Source organism: Chrysemys picta, chromosome 11 (assembly GCF_011386835.1).
Source record: "Chrysemys picta bellii isolate R12L10 chromosome 11, ASM1138683v2, whole genome shotgun sequence".
NCBI classification, from domain to species: Eukaryota; Metazoa; Chordata; order Testudines; family Emydidae; genus Chrysemys; species Chrysemys picta.
The window spans coordinates 55,672,867-55,697,578 of record NC_088801.1 but is presented as its reverse complement, the minus strand read 5'-3'; the positions used below and the strand labels follow the sequence as shown (position 1 = coordinate 55,697,578).

The 24,712-nt window shown below is 42.0% G+C and overlaps 2 protein-coding genes across 20 annotated transcripts in view; both read left to right on the top strand.

Moving 5' to 3' along the window:
- ANKRD44 (ankyrin repeat domain 44) overlaps positions 1-9,918 on the top strand; it is a 213,070-nt gene extending 203,152 nt beyond the window's left edge. For 9 of the 17 annotated variants that reach the window (XM_042851682.2, XM_005294288.5, XM_005294289.4 and 6 more), the window contains 2 exons: positions 953-1,044; positions 4,863-9,918. In XM_042851682.2, coding sequence (XP_042707616.1) covers positions 953-1,044; positions 4,863-5,128 — 358 coding nt within the window. In that variant the 3' untranslated portion in view covers positions 5,129-9,918. Of the gene's footprint in view, positions 1-952; positions 1,045-2,373; positions 2,859-4,862 lie in introns of those variants that run through there. The other 8 variants (XM_008174245.3, XM_024110783.2, XM_005294291.4 and 5 more) reach the window with 6 other exon arrangements.
- A 5,480-nt stretch (positions 9,919-15,398) lies between these two features.
- The window catches only part of PGAP1 (post-GPI attachment to proteins inositol deacylase 1), a 62,861-nt gene continuing 53,547 nt past the window's right edge, over positions 15,399-24,712 (top strand). The window contains exon 1 of one of the 3 annotated variants that reach the window (XM_065560878.1): positions 15,399-15,552. Coding sequence is in view for 1 of the 3 variants with exons in the window: in XM_008174240.4 (XP_008172462.3) it covers positions 15,598-15,741 (144 nt within the window). In the remaining 2 variants the exon portion in view is untranslated. The other 2 variants (XM_065560879.1, XM_008174240.4) reach the window with 2 other exon arrangements.

The following is a 24,712-nucleotide window of genomic DNA, read 5'->3' as shown; positions in this document are numbered from 1 at the left end:
GGCTAACAGGAAGTGCAGCAAATACTGTTCCAGGGGAGCTCAGAGCCAGTTCTCCAGAGGTGACAATACAGCAATTTGTATAGGCCTAGACCAGTCAGGGGTCCTGTCACTGCCTGCACTGTAATCTGTGACTCGTGGTTTTTGAATGTTTGGGGTCGGCAATGCTGCAGATAATGATGCACCCACATATCTAAGGATAGGATCAAGACCTGTCTTGTAGACTGAGGGGTTTATTTGCTCCCACTGACAAGAGGGCATGTGTGGAAGGCTGATGGAGGTTTCACCCCTGGAGAAGAGGTGAAAACACAACAGTCCATCTCCAGGGGGAGAGAAGGGATGCCTTGATTACCAGTTGGGATGTATTGCAACAGTGCTGAGTAGAGTCTCTCCACCCCCTGCTACTTCAGCAATGAAAGAGTCTAGCAACAAAATGTATAATGATTCTGGCATTCTGCCATAATTTTCCTGCAGAAAAGGAAAGGGAAATAGTGAATTTTTCATCGTAGCCAAACTGATATCTTAGCCAAACTGAAGATGGGACAAAGTAAAGGCATTTCGCTAGACTGAGGTCAGTTCCCCTGCCAAATATCAAAGGCCTGCTGCAAACAAGGGAGGTGTGAGAGCTTTTCAACTAAATATTTTATAATGAAAAGTGTTATGCGTGCACTATATACAGGGTCACTATCAGTTCCCCCTCTATCTATCTATACACACATATATGTGCATGCACATTCCGAAAGAGTATGTAAAATGTATGTATGTAAAAACAAGATGTTTTATAGATGTGGAATTAAAATTTTATGTTTAAAAGAGGTGATGCTATTTAAAATCTATCTAGAATACAATTCTGAGGATCCAGAAAAGCAACTGAACATGCTCTTAAGTGTTACTTAACCAGATGTTTCAAATATATTTCAAACCATACTTGAATCTAGAGTGTTATGTTTTGTAGACCTCTCCATATTGCTGCACGAAATGGCCTAAAAATGGTGGTTGAGCAGTTGCTGGCTAAGGGGGCGTGCGTACTAGCAGTAGATGAAAATGGTAAGTGAAACAATGTAATTGGACAGCCTTAAGAAGAGCACCTAAGGTGATTTTTACAAGTGACCAAAGAAATAGACCTGCCAACTGGTTAATTAGACAACACTGATGCCTATACTCCTTTGTGAATAAGATGTTCAGTTATATAGACGTTCAGTCAATAAGTACCCAAACAAGGATACTACTTTTGTATATTTTATATCAAACACACTGCAGACATCACAACAGTCCCCTTAATGTTAATTTTGCATGTGCTGTCAACGGCTAATCTTTCTTTAACCCCTGGGTGCAATGGTGGTTTGAATTTTCTAAACATGCAAAAGGCAACAGAAAATTCTGACTCCTTGCTCTAGAGTTAAGGATTATACATCTCATCAGAGCATGTTTAATGGTTAGGAGAAAAAACATCAGCAATTGTTTGTTTGTACCCCAATTCATTCTGAGATCAAAGTTAATAATCAAATTTTCTGACCAAATCTGATATGCTAACAAATTATTACCAGCCTGTAGTAAGTGTGACTACAGTGTGAAACATATTTTCAAGTTTAGTCACCAATTAAACACTTTATTTCAGACATCTATGAAATCCTTTTTCTAAACACAAAATATCTGTAAGGGAAAGTCAAAACTCTGTTTTTCTGGTATTCTGAAATTAACCTTTAAAATTCCTTCTTTCTTGAAATAAGCTGGTTTCTCTTACAACACTGACTCAATGGCATTTAAGTATTTGATGTAACATTTATGTGCCTCAGTTTCCCTACCTGTAAAGTGGGAATAATAATTTTTACCCATCACTGTAAGACACTTTGAGATCTATGGATGAAAAACACTATAAAAGCGATTAATCTTATTTGCCAAATTATACTAGTCAGACTGCATGAATTAATTCTATTAAAGTCATCTGGATCTAAGTTGTGGACAGGATTTGGTCCCAAATAAATGCATTTGTAAGAAGAATGTCTATTACATCAAGACTAAAATATCATGTTTTATTACAAAAAAAACCTGTGGAGCACTGTTGAATGAATTTTGCCTGACCCAAAATGTAGCACTAATTATGATAATAAAATGTATTAACTAAATGTAATTACCTGTTTATTACAGGTATTCTAATGAACAGCTCCTGCATATTTCACAGAATTAAGCAATTGTACCAATAACATTAGATAACTCCTAAAGATTTTTTGTTTGCCACAGTCCCATTTATTATAGCATGCAATCTTCTACATCCCCTCCAACTGATCTGGGAGGAGCAGAAGGTTTCTAAACTATTTAATCTTACTGCTTAATTTTTTCCTTTTATTACCCTTCACCTCACCCTTATGCTTTTAGTGAATGGCTACTGTTGTGGTACCTGATTGTAGCTGAATGCAAAGACACATTGCTTTTCTCAATGCCACTGATTTGCCACTCCATCGATTTGCTGTTAGAATGTTCTGAAGAGCAGTCCAGAAAGGATACTATTCCCAGGATCCAACCATTTCCATGGCTTGCAAAACTTCCACCAAACTGATGAGTCAGAACCTCAAGGTCATTGCTGAATCTGAGGCTCCTAAAGAGCAGTGTTGCTACAATTTCAGGCTGGCCCTGTTTTTCTCTTTTTAATAAAGCAATCTACAAAGATTGTTTTTGTTCAGCAATCTAAACATTCTTTATGTTAAAAAAAAAAAAGCAATTAATTGAATGGAATTATGCCGGAGCTTTCACTGTTTGCCTGGCTCCCATCTTCCTGAAAAAGTGTACTTGAAGTATCTATTATATGACTACAAACAAGAACCCAATTAATAAATAGCATTTGGCAGCTGATTAAAAATAAATAACTGGAGTCTCACTTACTGTATCAAAAGTTGTACCTAGAGTAATGAATACTGCAAACGTTTTCTTCAAATATTCTCTCAAACATAAAAGTGAATTTGCCTAAGCCACTTTCTACAAATGTATGAGTTATCAAGTTTTATCAGTTTTAACTTTCCAGGCTCTAGTATTTGTATTAGAAGTGGTATGTTTTGTATGAGATAGTACATCTCTTGAAGTGGCCAAAGGATGGGGCTCTGAAAATCTTTTGCTAGAGCTCGGGATAGAAAGAAGTAAATGAGCCAGATTTGGCTCTAAACCCCACACTCTTTACAACTAATATAAAACCAATTACTTTTGTGTGACTATAAAGAGTGAAGATTGAATTTAAACTCTTCACACAGGCAGTACGTCTGAAAGCACTGTAATGATGAATGGTGTCTTGGATAAGGCTTTGCTGCCCTGAAAGGAAAAGGTTCAGATTTTCCTAATCCTCATCATCTACCTCTCACTGAGGGATTTCAAGCCAACCTCCAAATTTAAAAAAATGTCACACTTCTCCAGTCATAGAACAAAACTAATATCATGTGATCATAACTAATCACCACAGTTCAAATTTCTTATCTCCACTCTAAAATACTTGTAATGGATTATTTATTATCATCCTTAGAAATTTTAAAGCAACAGCAACCAAACCAAAGTACAAAAACATATCTGAGTAACTCAAATTAATGAATAAATTTTAGGAAGTCATGATCTGCTCATGGACATAGTACCCAAAGAAAAAAAGGTTAAATTAATCAATTATTATTATTACTAATAATTATTAGCTGCAAATTATTTGCTCGGCTGTAGTTGTATATGAAACCCACAGAGGGTACGTCTTCACTGCAGAATTAACTTCAGTGATTGGCACTCAAGTGTAAGAACCATGGTTGGCCAAACTCAGGTGTGAGTGGCCACACTGCAAAGCTATACCTGAGGATGTCCGCTTGGCTGCATCCATAGTGGTGCTGTACTTAAATTGTGGGAACTGCTAGGAGTATCCCATGGTTCCTAGTGGTACAGTAAGCTTAGCTACTCTGATTCCCAGTGAATTGTAGGAGAACTTGTTTGTCCTTCTGGGCATACAGAGGGAATTGTGGGAAGGCACTGGACTTGAGTGATTTAGCCAGTGTCTTCACTGCAAAGATTAGCAACTCACTTGTAAGCAAAACTCAGTCTTTTAAAGCTTTTTGTGAGTAGATTGGAGCTGTGGAACAAACATCCAAATAAGAGCCCAAGTTAACTCTGCAATTGGGTGATTGGCTGCCATTAGTAGTTTCCCAGTTCTTCATTTCACCAAGCCCTTATTACATTTACTTAATTTTAAAAAATATATTTCATGCTTCCTGAATAAAACCATTCTTCTCTTAACAGGAAGGTAAATTTTGGATAATAAGCAATACAGTCATACTTACTGTAAATATCGTGTGTTGGGGGGGGTGGCTAGTCCCTTTGATAACTTAATTCCTAGATACATTACTCTCTAAAATACTCAATTGATCAATATTATAACATTTTTTAAAAATTCATTAATGCAGAACTTAATATTTTTATGTAATGCACATTTATCTTCAACTGAAGGTCATTGTTCTCAGAATGTGATTTGTTCATATGAACTGAAGTGGAAATCAACTTCAGTTCATAGTGCCATATGCTTATTTATGTTGTCGTTTTGCAATCATATTGTCTGTGTTGTGGAACTGTGTTTACCAAATATTTTTATTCATTTTGTGAAGGCTGTATGCTGCCTGACTTTTAAAATAGTGCTTTTTGTGGTCACATTAGCTTAAACACTCCATACATTGTGTATTTTCCCAGCATGCCTAATTTAAAATAAGTAACACACTCTCTTGCCTGGCATGATTGTAACTAAACATACATCTCCTTATTATGAAGTCATCTAGAGATGTATTTGAGGAATGCTCATTTCCCTTCTCAGTACTCCCAGTACTAACCATTGCCTTGTCTGCATTTGTGCCCAGGTCATACGCCAGCCCTGGCTTGCGCTCCTAACAAAGACGTGGCTGACTGCCTGGCACTCATTTTGGCTACCATGATGCCTTTTTCTCCTTCCAGTTCAATGATGCCTTTCAACTTCGTTTGTTTTAAAAAAGACAATTTAAGCAGGACACATCTCTGCGATGGCTCCAATATGGGCAGCATTAACTCTTACAGTAAACCCTTGAGTAACAATATAGGAACAGAGGATGGGTACAATGAAAATGATTCCGATTCTGAAACGTTTTGACTTTGGTATTCAAAGCTTTTTCTTAATTACATTTGGGGTTTTTTTGTTTTTTTTTTTAAAAAGCTTGAATCCCACATTATATTTTTAAAGTATTATTATTGACTGAAACTTCCGGAATTAGGCATTGGAAGGATTAGTAACATTAAAAATAATCTAACCTTTAATACAGAAGTTAGGGATTTTCATTTGAATGAATTCACGTTTATGTTCTGTAGCTTCAAGTTTCACCGTGTTTTCTTTAGGCCCCAAGTGCTCCTATGAAAGTTTCTACCTCTTTTTTTAAGTAGAAAAAGAGAAAATGCCTTTTTCTTTTTGACAGCACAAATGAACAGGGAACTGTTGTATAAAATATTCATATGTCCTAGCTGTATAGTTGGTACACAGATGTCTTTCCAATGTGGCTTTCTTAGATTCCAAGAAAGAACCCCAACCCTCTCCTCATTGTTGTCTATTTCCTAGTTAACACAGATTCTGTTGGGTAGATAATAGTTTGTTACACAAACCAAAGGTAAAGTTGTGCATCTTTTTAAATTACTGCCTGTATTACCTTCTCTAAGGGAAATAAAACATTTTACACTCTGCATGTATTAAGCACTTAAATATACAGAAGGCACTTTTTAAAGATCTTAGGTACAGCACACAATTAGAAGAATACTGATATAAAAATTTAAGGCCAAATCCTGCTTGTCTCTCTCATACCAATATTTCCCCACTGACCATCAGTGGAATTACTTGTGTGAAGTCAGCATGATTCAGCATGATTTTTTTTTTTCAATTCAGCACAAATATATATGGTTTATTTGCACTACAGAATTAGGGTCATTAGGAGCTTCTGTTACCTGAGCAATTAACCACCAATCTGAGATCAGAAAAAAAATAAGTTGTTGATTTATGATGCATCTAAATTTTGTTGCCAATTTAAATTGATATTTTTCATTTTCTTTTCTAAACTTATATAGCTTGTTTTTACCAGGAACATTATCAGGTTTTAAAATACTTTTGCCAATATTTGGGTTAAAATGAATAGAGCAAAGGTAAATACAGAGCAAGTGAAAGCATTACATCAAAAGTGGACATACCAAACAAACGCCAGTAAATTTGAAAGCATATTATGGAAAGGGAATCATGATGTACTAGAACAGCCGATTGACACCAGCTTGCTTAAGCAACATCAACATTGTGAATATATCTACTCCTTCTGCCAAAGCTTCTAGGTCAAATGGACCCCGTTCCTCGTCTGGAACAGATGTACAAAAGGAAGACTGAGACTTTAAAAAAATAAGCAAATAAATTACCATGAACTAACCAGCTCTATACCACGAGGACCAAAATGCTTCAGTATTTAAATGGAAGATTTTAATTTTTTTCTGAATGCAAGTGACAGAATGAAGTAATTTTTCTAAACAATAAAAATGTAAACTTTTTGAGTAATGAATAGTCTGGGGTGTATTTTACATTTTATGACACAAATTTCTAGCTGACAGCTTGACGTTTTTAACTGATGATGTGTTGACCACAGTTTATTTTTTTCCAGACTAGAGAGAATGTTCATATACTTTTAATGTAAATGTGTTTATATTTATTTTAAATGAAACCAATGCCCAGGAAAAATAACTATGGCTTGTTCTCCTTTTTTGTGAATCTTATTTGGCATAACACAAAATGAAATGTGAATATAAGCCAAGCCTGTTGGCCTGAGTGGGGAGGAGGGTGGGAGTGTGTAGTGTGGCCACATGGGCTCAAAACTAACCTCAGGTCCTTACTCATATGGCTGGATGTAATGTGAAGATGAAACAACCAGCCTCTGTTGGTAAAGGGTGGAGAGTGAATTTGTGCATTGCACCACTCGAACACCCTTTATCCGACAGATTAGAGCATAGGAAAAACTCGCAACTTCCTAGCAGGGAAGGGGGGGCATCATAACGCAGCTAAATTATGTGGCACAGGGAGGATAGAGGAGATGTAATGTGGCTTGGAGTAAAGAAATTTGTTGAAACTACCTATGATTCCCACTCAGGCTGTTTGCAGGCTTAAGTCTATGCTGGAAGGATGGGAGCTGTCTCCTCAGTAAACACTTTAGGCAGGGCAAAAGAAAAAATAGTTTTGGTGTTTTTTTTTTTTAATTGCCAATTCTGACAGTATTCTATATAATCAATGTCAACATTTTCTAAAATTTGTTGACAGGTTCCCATTCTTCATGAAGGGGAAAAAAACATTTTAAGTATGTAATTCTTTGTGAGACTTTTAATGCATATATGGGTATCTAGTAGTATAGATAATACATTACCTGTATTTTGCCCTGCTAAAATTAAATGATTTTAATGTCTCTATGAATATTATGAAATAGAAAATTTCAAATCTTAAAAGTTAAAAAAAACTCAAGGGGTGTTCCCTTTAAGGATTCACATTTCTCTTTTTCTATATTTTTCCTGCAGTGGAAATCCCAAGCACCTGAACCATGGGCTTTCCTCTCCTACATTAGTACTGTATGACTATTTTGATTTTTTTTAAATTGCTAAAGAGCAATAACTACTTTACTTAAAGCACTGAAAATAAGGGGAGAGACCAACATGGAAAGAGTGGTGGGTTCTGTGGTGTCTGTTTAGAAGTGAATGGAAATCCCACATTTTGCTTTTTGTTGTTTCTAAATGGAACAAACACTTAAAACTTCATTTGCCATGTTTTTTTTTTTTTATTAGAAGGAGAAAAGGGTCACACTTACCCTAGAAATGCAGAGGTAATAGTCACAGTGGTCATTTAAAAAAAGTCAGCATTCCCTATTAGCTACCACACAGTGATAGCGAAGATACCAATATTTTAGTAGGAAGTAATTGTGGTATCTGTGTGGTATTTGTCAATAAATGCTGATTTTATGATGACCCATTATATCTAACATTATAGAACTTTAGATGATTATTGAATTTCTTTGATCATTCTGTGGTCCCAATTCAAAATCCATTGAAGTCAGCAGAATAAGATTCCTATTGAATTAAATAGATTTTGGATTGAGTACAATCTACAAATAGCAAAAGTGTATATCTGGTATTTAAAACAAAGACAAAGGAACCAAATCTAAATTTTCTCATTGACTACAAACTGGCCATCCAGTTTTAGCGGTGATTTCAAGCATGCTATATTACAGGAATCGTAGAAAAGATATCACATATGCTTTGTTGGTTACCCTCTTAAGGGCACTGGGAAAATCATGTGTTGAGCATAGTACTCTTAAGAGAAAAAAAGTACAATTTGGGTGAGATTTTCAAAAGTGGTCAGCTTTGGTTTAATTCTGCTCTTTTTGAAGTCAATGGGAACAGAGTTAGGTAAAATGTTGAACACTTTTGAAAATCCCACCCTCATATTTTTATTAGTACAATAATTTGTACACACTTACAGAAATAAATTTGTGATTTAGGACGTTATCTTGCAAACATTTAAACATGGGAATAATTTTACTCTTGTAATAGTCAGTCCCACAGAGTTAATGGAACTATTCACAGGAGTAAAGTTACCTATGTGCATAAATGTTACAGGATGAGGCACTTCAGCCCTGATTCGGCGAGTTATAATGTTGTTATAGGGGCTACCTCTGTGCCTGTACACAACATGGGGCTCTGTGTGAATGCACTGGTCCGTCCCCAGGGTTCTATGTGAAGGATCAGGGTTTTAGTTTATATTTTAACCACAGTTGTAGGTGGACTTAATTGCAGGAATGGTTCTCAAGTCTCTATCATAAATACCAAAAGTTACAATCTTCAAATTGCCTAAAACCTGCCATGATTCTACATTGAAATAGCTATGGGAATTTCAGTTTATCATTACTAAAAGGGCACCATAGTATGTTTGGTACTTTTTTATGCAGTAAACAGCTGCCAGATTTATTATTAAATCAGAACAAATACATAAAATGGATTATTATCCTTTGTAATGTTGAGAAATTTGGTTATGTATCAGTTGAGATGAATTAATGACTTTGTGATTTTTTTTGTCATGTAAGAAACTTTAGAGTGCCTTTTTATATTTGTGTATTCTGGAAGTTTTTTGTGAAACTTGTTATCTTTTGTTTTTCATTTGAGTGTTATCAAAGCAATATAATACCAGTAAATTTTCATTTCAAGCCTTTTTGGGAAAGTATAAAGTAGTTTTTTTCTTTTTGTATGTTCTACCTGCATTGAAATGAAAATTAATTTGCTAAATTTCTATAGGAAATTATGTATAATTTTTGCAGTGCTGAAAAGGCTTTCTTATTACACAAAAAGTAAACTTTAGGTCAGTGTTTATAGGGCAGAACGTTTTAAAATAGTGACAATCTGAGAGTGTGCATAAAATGTAATTCTATGCCTTTCTTATGCAGTGATCTACATATTAAAAGCCAATAACCTTATGTTTTGTGGTTTTGTCTTATTTTATGCTTTAGCATGTGCAATATATCTTTACAAACCATGGTGATACAAATCTGGTGCCAGTGTTATATTTTGCATAACATATTTGTTATAAACAATATAAAATATTGTTTGATGGTTTTGGTGGGGTTTTGTCTGTAATGTTTTCTTATGTAAATTGGAGTTTAATTACTTCAGTAAATGTCATGACTGTACAAAATGAGGGAAAAAATACTTATTCCAGTGAATGACTTGGAATCCAATCTGAATCTGTTCAAGCACAGCTTAGTATCTTTTTCAACTACTGAATGCTGTATTAATGTAATGAAGTACCCTGACTGTAAACTACTATTGAAATGCATTCAGATGGTTATTTTTACAAATAAAAATGGTACAAATATTGTTGCAAAACTGAGTAATATATTGTTTGTTTAAAACTATTGTATATTTATCAAAAACTTTTTGTGAAATTACACTAGAAAAATGTTTTAAGCAGTATAGCAGAAAAAAGATGGATAATGTAGGTTGAACTGTCTATACTTCATTTTGTATTTCTACATTTTCTCTTACGCATTGACTATCTCAGTTGGCTCAAGAAATGTACTAGGATAGTATTAACTACTGTATACGTAATTTTGTTCAGTTACGTATTTGGACAAATGTGCTCTTGAATTTTTTTGATAAAAAAAATTCAGACTATTTCACTAAAACTGTATTGCTGTATCTTTAGGGACTAGCCAATACTAAAATAAATTCAACAATGCAATTACCTATTTTAATATTATAAACCGATATGTTCCTCTTTGTAGTAAAAAGGGTTAATATCCATAAAAATGAGCTGCATAACTAGGTATTCAGCTAACTTATGGGGGAAGAAAGATACAGGGTTAAATTCTAGCTTCACCTGTAGTAACCTGCAGCATGCATAACTAGAATTCTACCCACTTGAAGAGATTAAAATACTGTAGATACTGTTGAGGAAAAATGGGAAGAAGACAGAGCACTGTACTACTACGCATATGTCAGTATCTGTAGCAAAGGAGCCACAGCACACAGTAATGTGCATTACATTTTTCTGAGATACTTGTAGTCTGATATGAAGTCCACATGTCCCCTGAAATGTTTTACTTTGTCACAAAGGTGCAGACTTCAGTTTTTAAGGCCTGGTCTACAATGGCGGGGGGGACGGTGGTGGAGAGGGGGGAGAGATTGATCTAAGTTACGCAACTTCAGCTACATGAATAATGTAGCTGAAGTCGACATACTTAGATCTACTCACCACGGTGTCTTCACTGCGGTGAGTCGACTGCTGCCGCTCTCCCGTTGACTCTCCCTGCGCCTCTCGCGGTGGTGGAATGCAGGAGTCGACGGGAGAGGGCTAGGGGGGAATCAATTTATCGCATCTAGACTAGACGCGATAAATCGACCCTCGCTGGATCGATCGCTGCCCGCCGTTCCGGCAGGTAGTATAGACATACCCTAAGTAACTTAGATTATTGCCTGGTAGCATAAGCAGTATTATGGTTTTACCGTAGTTCCTCTTACTTCCTGAGACTACACACTATTCTTTTGGAGTTTGTAAATAATTTATACCATGGCAGATACTTGGGGTTATAGCTCCTCTCAACCTGAGGATGTCACACCCAAGACCCTTCTATGTGAGGATATCTCTCAGCCTTGAGCTGTTGTCTGATTCTGACTGTAAGATAGGGAACCTTGTCCTTTGAAGACCCTGTTGCAGGAGAGAAGAAAGAACATGCCTCAAAGACCCAAAGCTCCTCTAGCAGTACGTGAGGCACTTGACAACCTGTGAGGGCTCAGTCTCACATGCAACAGGGGAGCCACCCTTTAGAGACATCCATTATAACTGGTCGCATAAGGGAACCAGAGCCAAGTCCAGGTTAGGAGGAGGGCCAGACTTCATTTCAGTCAGATCATTCTCCCTGGCATCCAGGGGCAGTTCAGACTTGGAAGAGGTGACTAGGGAGGAGTCTCCCCTAAGGAAGTCCTGTAAACATAGGAATCCTTGTAACAAACTCCTCCCAAGATTCTCCATTTAGTGCCAGAGCTGTCCAGCCAAATGACTGCACTTAAACCCCAGTAGCCCTCTTCCAGAGCAGCAACTCTACTCCTTCCCCCTCACAACCCCTTAGATAAGAAAAGTGTAGAACAACAGTCCTGAGCATATGCTTTGTGGCACCTCCTGAACCTGCAGAGTTGTTGAGAGCCTGAGAGAAAATACCACTGCCTTCTTTTGGTAGTGTTTTTTTTTTCTTTTTTAAGAGTGTACCATGCCAGCCCCTCTGGAAAAGGCCAAGTGTCAGCGTTCTGTCTCCACATATTCGCTGAGAGAAACTATGACCCAAGTGTCTGGATCGATAGAGAAGTCCTTGAAAAATAAACACCAGGTAAGGAAAATATCCTTTTGTGGATCTTCTGCTCAAGTTATCTTTAGTATTACACATTGGTATGACAGCTCTACCATGGAGGAAGCCTTGGTTTTGTTTTGTTTTTTTCCTTCATAGAGTTTTGAGCACTTTTCAAGTAAAATGCCCCATTGTATTTTGGAAAAAACTCAAGTATTTCTGTTCGGTTGCTATGTTTTTAAAAGATATGATGTCTTCATCAATCCAAATGCACCCTCCGAAACACAAGCTATTCATTTTATCTATGTATTTTCACAGCTACCTTCAAGACCCTAAACTGTCTTTGGTCCCCGGCTCTGTATCTCTTACAGAATGGCTTGGAAAACCACCCAGGGCCTACTAGCAGAGTTTCTTCCTTGTTTCCCCCCCTCCACCCCCCTGGGACGTTTGGGCCCCTTGCCCACGTGGCAGGTGGTTCTGTTCACCATTTTCCCCCCAGCTCTGTGTGAGTCCTAGGAGTCTTTATTGCTGTCGGCCCTCATGGGCCCTAGGGTTGCCAACTTTCTAATCGTACAAATCGGAACAATGTTCCCCTGCCCCTTCCTGAGGCCATGCCCTCTTCCCCCACCCCTTCCCTGAGGCTCTGTCCCCTGCTCAATATATTCCCCCTCCTTCAGTGGCTCTCTCTCCCACACCCTCACTCACTTTCACTGACGGTGGGGGTGAGAGGAGGTGAGGGCTCTAACTGGGGGTGTGGGCTCTGGGATGAGGGCTTTGGGATGAGGCCAGAAATGAGGGGTTCAGGGTGCAGGAGGGGGCTCCAGGCTGGGGCAAGGGATGAGGGCTTGAGCTGGGGGTGCAGAATCTAGACTGGGGGCAGGGCAGAGGGGTTCAAGGTGTGGGAGGGGGCTGCAGGTTGAGGCAGGGCATGGGGTGCAGGAGGGGCTCCAGGCTGGGAGGTGGGGCAGAGGGGTTCAGGGTGTGGGAAGGGACTCTGGACGGTGGTTAGGGTTTGGGGGCATGAGAGCTGTATCTGGGGGTGTAGGCTGTGGGGTGGGGCTGGGGATGAGGGATTAGGGTGTAGGAGGGGGCTCTGAGTTCGTGGCTCAGGGCGGGGGCAGGTTGGGGCATGAACTTACCTCTGGTGGCTCCCGGTCAGCGAGGCTAAGGCAGGCTTCCTGCCTGTCCTGACTCTGCACTGTGCCCCGGAAGTGGCCAGCAGATCTCATTTCTAGGTGGAGGCGCAGCAGACTTCTTGCCCGCAGGCACCACCCTGCAGCTCTCATTGGCCACAGTTCCCAGCCAATGGGACTGCGGAGCCGGTGCTTGGGGCAGGAGCTGGACCTGCTGGCTGCTTCTGGGGCACAGCGCAATGCCAGGCCCCGTAGGGACTAGCCTGCCTTAGTGCCACAGCACCACCGACTGCACCTTTAATGGCCCGGTCGGCGGGTACTGACTGGAGCCACCAGGATCCCTTTACAACCTGGCGTTCCGATCTAAAACTGGACACCTGGCAACTGTGACAATGCGGTTCTGGCGGAACCCAACTGAGAGTGCCAACTCAGGACAAATTGCTCAAATAGGGCAGTTACAGCCCAAGGCTGGGGTTTTTTCCACCTCTAAGGCAAACCACCAGCCAGACTAAGAGGACTCCAGTCTCACCCCACTGGCTAACTGCAAGTCTCACAAGCAATCTCCTTAGATACTCCAGTTTCCCAGTATTACCACCAGTACCACTCGTTATGGGGACAAATGGTTATGAAAACCAATACCCCAGTAAAAGAAAAAGGTTCTCCTGATCCCAAAGGACCAAGCCCCAGACCCAGGTCAATATACAAATCAGATCTTACCCACAAATCACGCTGTTGCCGATCCTTTAGAATCTAAAATCTAAAGGTTTATTCATAAAAGGAAAAAGATAGAGATGAGAGTTAGAATTGGTTAAATGGAATCAATTACATACAGTAATGGCAAAGTTCTTGGTTCAGGCTTGCAGCAGCGATGGAATAAACTGCAGGTTCAAATCAAGTCTCTGGAATACATCCCCCGCTGGGATGGGTCCTCAGTCCTTTGTTCAAAGCTTCAGCTTGTAGCAAAGTTCCTCCAGAGGTAAGAAGCAGGATTGAAGACAAGATGGAGATCAGGCATCAGCCTTATATAGTCTTTTCCAGGTGTAAGAACACCTCTTTGTTCTTACTGTGGAAGATTACAGCAACATGGAGTCTGGAGTCACATGGGCCAGTCCCTGCATACTTCGCTGAGGTACAAGGCGTATCTGCCTTCTCTCAATGAGTCCATTGTATAGCTGATGGTCCTTAATGGGCCATCAAGCAGGCTAGGCAGAGCTAATCTCAGCTTGTCTGGGATGTCACCCAGAAGCATAGCATAAGTTTGCCATACAGACAGTATAGAGCCAATATTCATAACTTCAACTACAAAACTGATACACACATCTAGACAGCATAATCATAACCAGTAAACCATAACCTTGTCCTAGACACCCCATTTGACCCCCTTTATACAAGATTTGGGTGCCACTACAGGACCTTGGTTGCAACAATGATCTATACGGTCCCAGTTTATGTCAATAACGTCACAGCAACCCTAATAGGCCCACACCTCAGTGGTGAGGATGAGGGGAGCAAAACTGATCTGGAGGCAGCACTGAGGCGCTGGTGCCCGGCAGTGCTGGGGCAGCGGCCAGGCAGAGCTGAGGGACTGGTGCCTGGCAGGGGTGGGGCGGGGGCTGGGCAGAACTGATAAGGGGATGGGGGCAGCGTTGAGTGGAAGGGGGGCATAGTGGCTAGGCAGGGCTGCTCATGCCTCATGCAAAGGAGGCAGGGTCATGCAGTGCCAGAGCAGCTCAACAGAAGCAGTGAGGAGATACCGGCTCCCAAGCTCTCTGAGAGTCCTCTCACCTTCCCACCAGGGCCGGTGCAAGGATGTTTCGTGCCCTAGGCGCAACTTCCACCTTGCGCCCCCCGCAGCCCTGCGGCAGCTCCCTGCCCCCACGTGCAAGCTTCCCCCCTCTGCCCTGAGGCGCCCTCCCCCCCACGGCAGCTCCCGACCCCCTGGGGAGCCATGCGGCAGCTCCCCACCCCAGCTCACCTCTGCTCCGCCTCCTCCCCGAGCACGCTGCCCCTCACTCTAATTCTCCTTCCCTCCCAGGTTTGTGGTGCCAAACAGCTGATTGGCGCTGCAAGCCGGGGAGGCGAGAGAACTGGAGCGGCGACCGTGCGCTCGGGGAGGGGGCGTAGGAAAGCTGTTAAAAAAATTGGGGTACTGCTTTTTGGCGCCCCCAAATCTGCACGCCCTAGGCAACCGCCTAATTTGCCTTAATGAGCACCAGCCCTGCTTCCCACTGTTGTACAGCCTTCCCTCACCCGGGACATCATGGCCGGCAGGGCAGGTCCCTATTTCCTGCATTTGACCTTCCCAACATGGCAGGCGCGTGTTGCCGAAGGTAATCCCGAACGTAATGGACACACCCCTACTTAAGGCCGAGCCCGACCTTCCCAACATGGCCGACGGGCCCCTCGAGGTCCTGACCTCTCCAACATGGCTGACAGGTTCCTCCAGAGTCGGACCTTTCCATCATGGCGGACCTCTTCCCAGGTTCTTGCGCCGGCCACGCCCCCGTCCCTCCTCCTCCGGAGACCAGCCCTGCCTTCGCCCGTCGGTGAGCGGCGCGTGGAGCCGGTGGCGCTGGCGGGCGGCGGGGGCGATGGGTAGGGGTCCTGGGGTGGCGGCCGCGCTGTTCTACGGGGCGGTGGCGGCGCTGGTGCTGCTGGGGGTGCGGGACGTGCTGTTCCTGTACGAGGAGAACCGGTGCAGCATGACCTACATGTACGAGTACCCCGAGTACCTGGTGAGTGCGGGGCCCCCGGGCAACGGGGCGGCTACTTCTCCGTGGGCACAGCGCCCGGGCACCTGCCCGCCCTGCGCCTTGGGGCGGCCGCTCCCCACAGTGGGTGTAACGGGTCAGACCTGCTTTTGGCGTGTCACTAGCAAACCGGCTTCTCCGGTTCCCTGTCCCCGCCCAGGGCGCTTGCCAGTACCCGGCTGCTCTGTTGAGTCCAAACGTCCCCTGGGTTTTAGTCCTGAGGGGCCATTAGCTCCTCTGCTCTGACCGTCCTGTCTCCCCCAGGCCACTCAATCCCCCCGGCTGCAAGCCCTGCAGTCAGACCAGTAACCTGTGTGTGCCGCTCAGGTGTTAGCGTCTGTGCAGCGAGTTTAGCCTGGCTTGTGGGTCAGCAATGCGTGTCGTTCACACCCCGCACTATGGTCACTGAAAAACTAACATCAAGAAAGCAGTTGCATGACTGTTAGAGGGCTACTTTTCTGTAATCAACTGACTCCTTGTAATTCTAGTTTTGAATAGAACGCCACCTGAATGGTGTGTCATGCAATGTAAACCAAATCCACTTAAAATTGTATTAAGAGTTTATATGCTGTAGAGAAGCTTGCACAGCAGCTGCTAGTAGTATACCTTATATAATCTCTTTTCAGCATGGGAAAAACTGACTTTTCCTTGGGCTGTTTGTGAAAGTGATGCTGCACAGAGTGCTGTCTCAAACGGAAAAGAGTGCTTTTTCTGTAAACTTTCAGTTATAAACAGGTTAGTTGCTACTCGTAAGCTGGAAAAGTATGCCCCCCTGAGAGTGAAGGGTTACGAGGGGCAGATGGATGCCCTGATTGTCGGAGTCCTGGGCGCCTGGGACCCCTGCAATGAGCGTGTGCTGCAGACCTGTGGGATCGGTTGACGCTACGCACGGCTCATGCGGCGCCTCATGGTCTCAGTCACCATCCGATGGTCCAGGGACATCTACATCGAGCACATCACCGGCCACCGACAGTACCAGGAGGCGTGAGCCAGAGTGACGTCGTTTTTCGACTACGAGAAAGGGACCAAGAGACTTTCTCCATTGGATCATATGAACTGGAACCATAAACTCCCTGGACATTAAATCTCACCAAATGAGGGTCAATCCATCCTCATCATCATATCTACTCATTATACCCCAAACCCATACATAGCCACTATATGAACTTCATACCCTCATCTCAATGCCTGTACTTTGACCCATCAGCCTTTTACCCCCAATCGGGGATATTGCACATTATGTATTCCTTATGCCACCTGATCTTAAACCAAACTTTGCACCCTCGATAGTCTGTACATTATTCTCTGATAACCAGAAACTTCTATGCTCAAACTCTGTTCACTATTTTTTTTAACGTCATCTTAATAAAATGTTTAATGGTAAGGACAAAATTTTCAGACAAGTGAAATTCCATCTCTCTATCTGTGAGTGGCAGATGAACCTTTAAGGTTTTACAAAGCAAAAATTTGGGGCCAGATATGATCTCACAATGTTTCTTTAAAAGCTTATGATAGATTTCTTGTAGTATTATCCTACTCGTATCTAATGCATTTCCCCTGTTTCTATATAAACATGAAATAACAAATAGTATTTAAAAGAGTAAACTCAACTTCAGAGAGAAATATTTTTCGTTAATTAATATTAGCTCTGTATGTCGATAATCTACGCATCATGTCCCAGGAGAAGGACTTTGCCACTGTCGAGAATAGATTGATGTGCACTGAGCAATCTCACAATTTATTACAATAAGAACCAGCTTCGTGCCAACCTGACCAAGACGCAGATGACGGCCTTTCATCTACACCGAAAAGCCAAGCAGAAACTAAACCTCATCTGGGATGGAATACCATTGGCTAATCATCTGAACCCTGTCTACCTGGGAGTGACATTGGACCGGACAGTTTCCTTCAAAGCAGGGAAGGTTAGCACCTGTAACAATATCCTCTGAAAGTTGGTCACCTCAAAGTGGGGAGCCAATACAGTTACTTTGCAAACCATTGCTATCTTGTGCTACTCCATACAGCATGCATGTCCAGTGTCTGAATGATCCGTCCATGCTAAACGACAGTTGTCATGGAATAACAGGATGCCTGAAGCCAACACCAAAGGATAGCCTGTACTTACTGGCTGGCATTGCACTACCTGATATCAGGAGGAAGGTAGCAAGTCACAGGGAAAGATCATGACAGATGAAACTCAAGGCATTCGTTATATGACCACACAGGAATAATCAAATGCCTTATATTATGAAAGAGTTTTATAACCAGTGTTGTGCCTTTGGATATGACAGTTGGCAAGGCACGACTGAGGTTATGGAATGAAAGGCTATGTGCAGCCGGATGCACTGAAATAGTTTTATCTATCCGCATCCTGGCGCCCCAGGAGGACTTTACCAGAGAGCCCAATACAGACTGGTCATTGTGGCGATGCCTGAACCGCCTGCGTATGCAAACTGGCAGATCGAAGACTAATATAAAATGGGATTACTTTAATGACACGAATATATGGGAGTGTGGTGAGATGCAGAGCATGGAGCACTTACACGTTTGCTGATTCTTTGGGGAAATCTGTACAAAGGAGGACCTCGCTGCAGTGAAAGAAAGAGCCATCTCTTGTGCATGCTTCGGAAAAACTTCTAGCTTGTGGCAAGGACACAAGAAGAAGTCTCTAAAGTGACACTTTCATATGGTGTAGGACATTACATCTGAACAATAAAATCTGATAACTGTTTTTCTTAGTTTTATTAGTGAAAGATAGAAAGATTTTTGGGGTTTTATAAGGACCACTTTGCCCTGAATCAAACGAAGAGCTGTTTTCCTTTGAATTTGCTTTGCAAATTATCCTTTACGATAATGAACATTTTTCAAATACAGGATTATGACACAATTGCCGAATCTAGTAATAGGAGACGCCATTCTGTGGAAGAGAGCTGGTGTGTTTGCGCACACGTTCTGTACTAATAGAGTTTTTTGTAAAAATAGTCCCTCCTCAAAACAACTATGGCCATGTCTACATTAGAGAGCTTACAGCAGCACAGCTGTACCGATGCAGCTGCGCTGCTGTAAGCTCTCCTGTGTAGCCGTTCTGTGCCAACAGGAGAGAGCTCTCCTGTCAACATAATTAAACCACCCCCAATGAGAGGTGATAGCTAGGTTGGTGGGAGAATGTCTCCCGCCAACATACTGCTGTCCACATCGGCACTTCTGTTGGTGCAATTTGTCACTCGGGGGGCTGTTTTTTCACATCTCTGAGCAACGTAAGTTATATTGACAAAAGTGCTAGTGTAGACATAGTTTATGTCTTGTACTTCAAGGATGTTTTATCTATCCACATCCTTCATGAACTTAGATCTTCGGCAGGAACTAGCCTAAATCTTGTTATTGATCTGCTGAATGACTTGTCAGTGGTTGCAGTGTGTATACTGATAGAGTGCTTCTAATTTTTTTAATGAAATGTTTCCCAACACAAATAACTTTTAGAAAAAAGTCACTATAATAAATTATATTTAAGCATCCTATATATACTGTACTGAAAATCACTTTTCCAGCTAGTGGTCAGTTATTGTTTGGTGGGTATGAGATGAAAACTGGGGGCATTGTTTGTGGAGGAGAAAAGCACTAAAGCACTTTTCTTTAAACAAAATATTGCATTGCGTGTTCTAAACAGGTAACAAAGCAGCAAGTTAATTTTAGGATCTACTTACTTGGGGACTATCACTTTAGAAAAGGAAAACACAAGAGAAAGCTTACTTAATGTAAATACATGGGCTAACTTGCTTAAGTGATCACTTCATTAAGCAAAATCATGTACATGGTTACGATCTTTATAAATATAATATTCAGAACTACCGGTAGCTAAAACCTACTTCAGCTTCAATCTATATAGTACTACCAATTTACAAGTAATTGGCAACATCTCTGTTTTGATTATAGGACTGGAAGTTGTCTAAAATTAACACCCACCAGCATGACTGTTCTGTTCATTGATTGTCAGCACTTAAATTCTCATTATCTGTCTTATAAGCAAGTTTTATGGGGGTGAAAGGTGCAAGATTGAAGTGTCAATCTACAGTACAGTGGTAGAACAAGCAGTGATAGTCCAAGGTTCTCCACACTTCCCTAGCAATATGCCTGAAGTCATAGCTAGAGGGACAACATCGCAGAATATTCTGTCTCCAAGTATCTGGCTTTTGTTGTTTTGGGGCATGGGGGAGGGGGAAGTTTGGGGAAAGAAAATGAGGTAGACTGGATGGCTTAGGTATTGTATTCTATTATTTATTGTTTGTTTACTGTAGCTCTCAGGAGCTGTACATACACAGAACAAAATCCATCTGCCGTCTATCTTTAAAGTGCCTGTCTAAATGTAGCTAAGGCTGGCAGTGACGGAAAGTTATTAGATAAGAATTTGGTGTATGTCAGAGCTACCTAGCCTGACTTTAAGTGGCAAGTATCCACATCACAAAAGGTATGTGCAATATTAATTGGCGTTATTATTTTCAAACACCCAAAAATATGCTAGACACTTAACAAAACCATAATGACATGGTATCTAGCCTGAGGCACTTAGAACCTAAATTTAACATGACAAAATGTGAAGGTCCTAAAACTATCTATTTAGAGTTTTATAGTGCTGCCAGGCATCATAATATCGGAGTGCCTTTCACTAAAATCAATAGCAAAATCCCTAGTAGGCTTCAGGAAGTCTCTAGCATTTCTCCCTGTTTGGAGTCTAAACTTGGTTTGTGGTGGGGCTATTTTTTTTTATTATTATTATTAATACGAGTTATGGGATAGAAGGGGTGTCACAAGTGGACCAAAAAAGCAGGAGGGAAGGAGAGTTGAAGGACAATGCAACAATTGTTTCATTCAGTTACTCAATAAGTCTCATACGTATCTTTCTGGTTACGTTAACTTGTTTTTTCTCTCCTTTCCCCTTACTCACTTCTCACAGGTTGTCAAGGTTGATTCCCCACTCTGGCACTTCGAGTGCAGAAGGTGGGGGCCTGCAAGGATTCTAAAAAATTAATACTGGTCACTCCAGGCTTGTATTAAACTTCCAAGGTTACAGCTTTTCTTTGACCTTGGATGGGTAGATGCTGCTACCACCCAAGTGCAAAACCCCTTTCAGATCCCAGGAAGGCGCACTTGGGAATTTCTTCCTGTGTCACACTTCATCGCATCCATGACTGACATAACTATGACACCAAATGTTCGTAGTGTAGACCTGGCCTCACCCTTAATTTTCTGTTCTTGATATCACCTCCTAACATGCAAGCAAGTGGTGCTGCTCCCAGACTGTTGATTCATCTCTCTACTGTCTTAAGCAGTATGGCCTATTGGATGTGTCAGTGGACTGGGAGTTAGGAGGTCAGAGTTTTATTCTCATCTCTGTCATGGATTTGTTGTGTGACCTTGGGTGAGTCAATTAACCACAGTGCCTCAGTTCCCTCATTTGTAAAAGTAGGATAATAAGGACTATTCTCGGTGGTAGCAGATGACAGAACAAGGAGTAATGGTCTCAAGTTGCAGTGGGGGAGGTCTAGGTTGGATATTAGGAAAAACTTTTTCATTAGGAGGGTGGTGAAGCACTGGAATGGGTTACCTAGGGAGGTGGTGGAATCTCCTTCCTTCGAGGTTTTTAAGGTCAGGCTTGACAAAGCCCTGGTTGGGATGATTTAGTTGGGGATGGTCTTGCTTTGAGCAGGGGGTTGGACTAGAAGACTTCCTGAGGTCCCTTCCAACCCTGATATTCTATGATTCTATGAACATAGTTTGTACAGAACTGGAAGATAAAGTGAAAAGTGCCACGTTTGTTCTCAGTAATATTATATTTTATTAAATTGCAATAGTGAGAATTTCTCTGAATTATTTTAAGTGAATGGTGATGTAGTTCTCTGTAGCTCAGTCTGTTTGAAATATTACCATTTTGATTATTTTTTTCCTCTTTTTGTACATTATATACTGGTTCTAAGTAACAGTATGGTGAGAAATCGTAGCATGCTGCTAGGGTAATGCTCAAAATTATGAATATTTTGCTTCTGTATGAAGCCCATAGATTTATTTTATAATGGTTTATCTTTACACTTTCTCTGAAACCCCTCTAATTCTGCTGTAGTGATTTGAATTGAACACCGTACTCTTGGTGAGGGTATACTATTTGTACAGTGCCATTATAACATTTTTCGTATTGTATTCTATTTCTTATGCATGTTAATACTTGGATTTGTTGACTGCTTCTGCACATTAAGCAGAGGTTTCCATTGAGCTGGCCATAATGATGTTCAGGTCCTTCTTCCTGAGATGGTACAATTAGTCTAGAACAGAGGTCGGCAACCTCTGGCACGCAGCTCACCAGGGTAAGCACCCTGGCAGGCGGGGCCAGCTTGTTTACCTGCTGTGTCCGCAGGTTCGGCTGATCGCGGCTCCCACTGGCTGTGGTTCGGCGCGCCAGGCCAATGGGGGTGGCGGGAAGCCACGGCCAGCACATCCCTCGGCCCACGCAGCCCGCATTGGCCTGGAGCGGCAAACCGCAGCCAGTGTGAGCCGCGATCGGCCGAACCTGCGGATGCGGCAGGTAAACAAACTGGTCCGGCCTTCCAGGGTGCTTACCCTGGCCAGCCGCGTGCCAGAGGTTGCCAACCCCTGGTCTAGAACCTTGTAAGGAGTATGAATAAAATGTTTTCCACTAAAATTGTAGTTTTAGTCATTTTAATTGACTTATTTCAGTTAATTTTGGGGAGGGGTAGCTCTGCTCATGTCTGCTACATTGTCTTGCATTTTTGGTGTAAATTCCCTTCTTGTATTGCCTTGCCATGTGAAACATATTTCTTTTAATTAGGAAGGGAAGAAGAGCCTGCCATTTCTGTCCTCCTTGTGAAGATTTCTTTTACTTAGTCAGTCAGTTCTATTTCCCAGGATGTGTACAAAAAATACTAGTACAAGGGGGATGGGAGTGTGTGCGCGCGCAGGTTGGTTGGTTAGTTAGTTATGGGGTCACTGGTCGTGGTTCTGTAACTGAGATTGAATTGAGCGTGTAGGTAACTCATAACTCTTTCCCAAGAAATGTCAGTAGTTAGACCCTGTTTCCAAGATTCAGACTGTCTGGAGGAAATGCTGCTGTAGCACAGTAGAAATCTGCTTTTATTAAAAACCAAAACCAAACCTCATTCAGAGCTGAATGTGATTTTAGTCTAAAGGATGACTGTAAAATGAGTCTCTACTCAATTCATATCTGATACGCGTATGCAGAGTCGCATCTTCTGACTAGTGACAAAAAATAACACTATTTTTTTACTCCTTTCAGGCTTATATGGGTAACACATTTAAGACCGAATGAGCTGGTTTCTATTCCGTCTTGTGCATCACCATCAGAATTGTTTGCTAAATTCTAATTACATATCCAGTCAATTTTATTTGTGCAAAACCCACTGAAGACAGAGATACTTAGTAGTCCTATTGAGGGCATAATTTAGCCTGCAGACTCTTTATTACTGGTGTTGCTCATTAAGAAGAAAAGAACCCAGGTTGCCTTTGAGTTCAGACTGAGGGTGAAGAAAACCTCTTACTTGTAAATGGAGTACATTTGAATTGGAAGCAGGTGAAACACTATCATTTTAGTCACTTTCCAGGTAGAATTGCATTTTAGGGTTTTAATTTTTAAGTCAGGTAAAATTGGATGTCCTGTTTCAGAGTAGAACAATATTTGCACCAGCATGATTCTGGAACCTTTTATATTTGGGAATAATGACAAGGGTCACTCGGATGCCCCAATTTATGATCCTGATCAGGGCTGGCTCCAGGCACCAGACGAGAAAGCACATGCCTGGGGCGGCACATTGTAAGGCCCTGCTGTGGTTCTTTTTTTGTGCTTTGGCAGCCCGGTCCGCAGCTCCGGAGCCCCCGGCCAGCTTCCCGCACTCCGCCAGTCCCAGCCCAGCCTTGCAGGGGCACGGACCCTGGCCTCGGGGGGCGGGGGGGGGAGGAACTAGCAATCCCCACCGCTCACCGTGCCGCCAGGCTCCCCGGGACATGCCACTCTCCGCTGCCTGCACCGGCCTCCGCCTCCTGCGCCGCTCTGAGCCCGACCCAGCCGAGCCGCCTTTAAAGGAGCGGCTGAGCCAACACCTCCTGCAGTCCCCGGGGGCTAAGCCTACCCGGCCAGGAGAGGCACCCCAATGCTGGAGGGGGAAGCCCCTCTCACCCGGCTGCGAGGCGCTGCCCTTCACCCCCCTGCGAGCCACCTTGACCGCCCTCCACGCGCTCCCTGCGGCTGCCTTTTTTTTTGCTTCGGCAGTCCGGCTGCCCTTTTTTGCTTGGGGCGGCAAAAAAGCTAGAGCCAGCCCTGATCCTGATGCCTCAGGAGGAATTTTTAATGGTCTTTGTGACAAGGATTTCCACAAAGCTGTTTTTCCTTTGAGATGTAGTAATCAGGGTGGATCTTTATTTTGTGTACAGATATTTCTTCGCTTTCACTTTGGTGTAGTTTTATAGTTCTGAAAGATGATAATTGCAGTTCACTGGGAGGTTGAATCAAAGCTTACTGAAGTCAATTGGAGTTTATTGATGTTAGTACAGTTTGGATTAGGATCTTATTATCCAGCTACTGTTGCCTGTTGTTGGCTTCAGCTTTTGAGATTGGTTATATGTAGCAAAAATAATAAATAAAACTACCATTTTTTTGTTTTATCTTAGTAACTTTTTGTAGGTCCTCACAGCAAAACCCATTTAAGTGGTGCATTTTGTACACTGTCAAAATATAAAGATAAAGCAGTGTGTAATACATAAGGTACAATACATTGCTGTGCACACCGTATGACTTTTTGTTTGCTACAATATATGCAATTGCTCTTCTGAAGCTAAAACAGCAAACAGAAGCTAATGTATTTCACCCTTCCAGGCAATTGTTAGTCAAGACAACGAGCTTCTGTATTACAGAAAATGCAAGTCCCAAATTGAT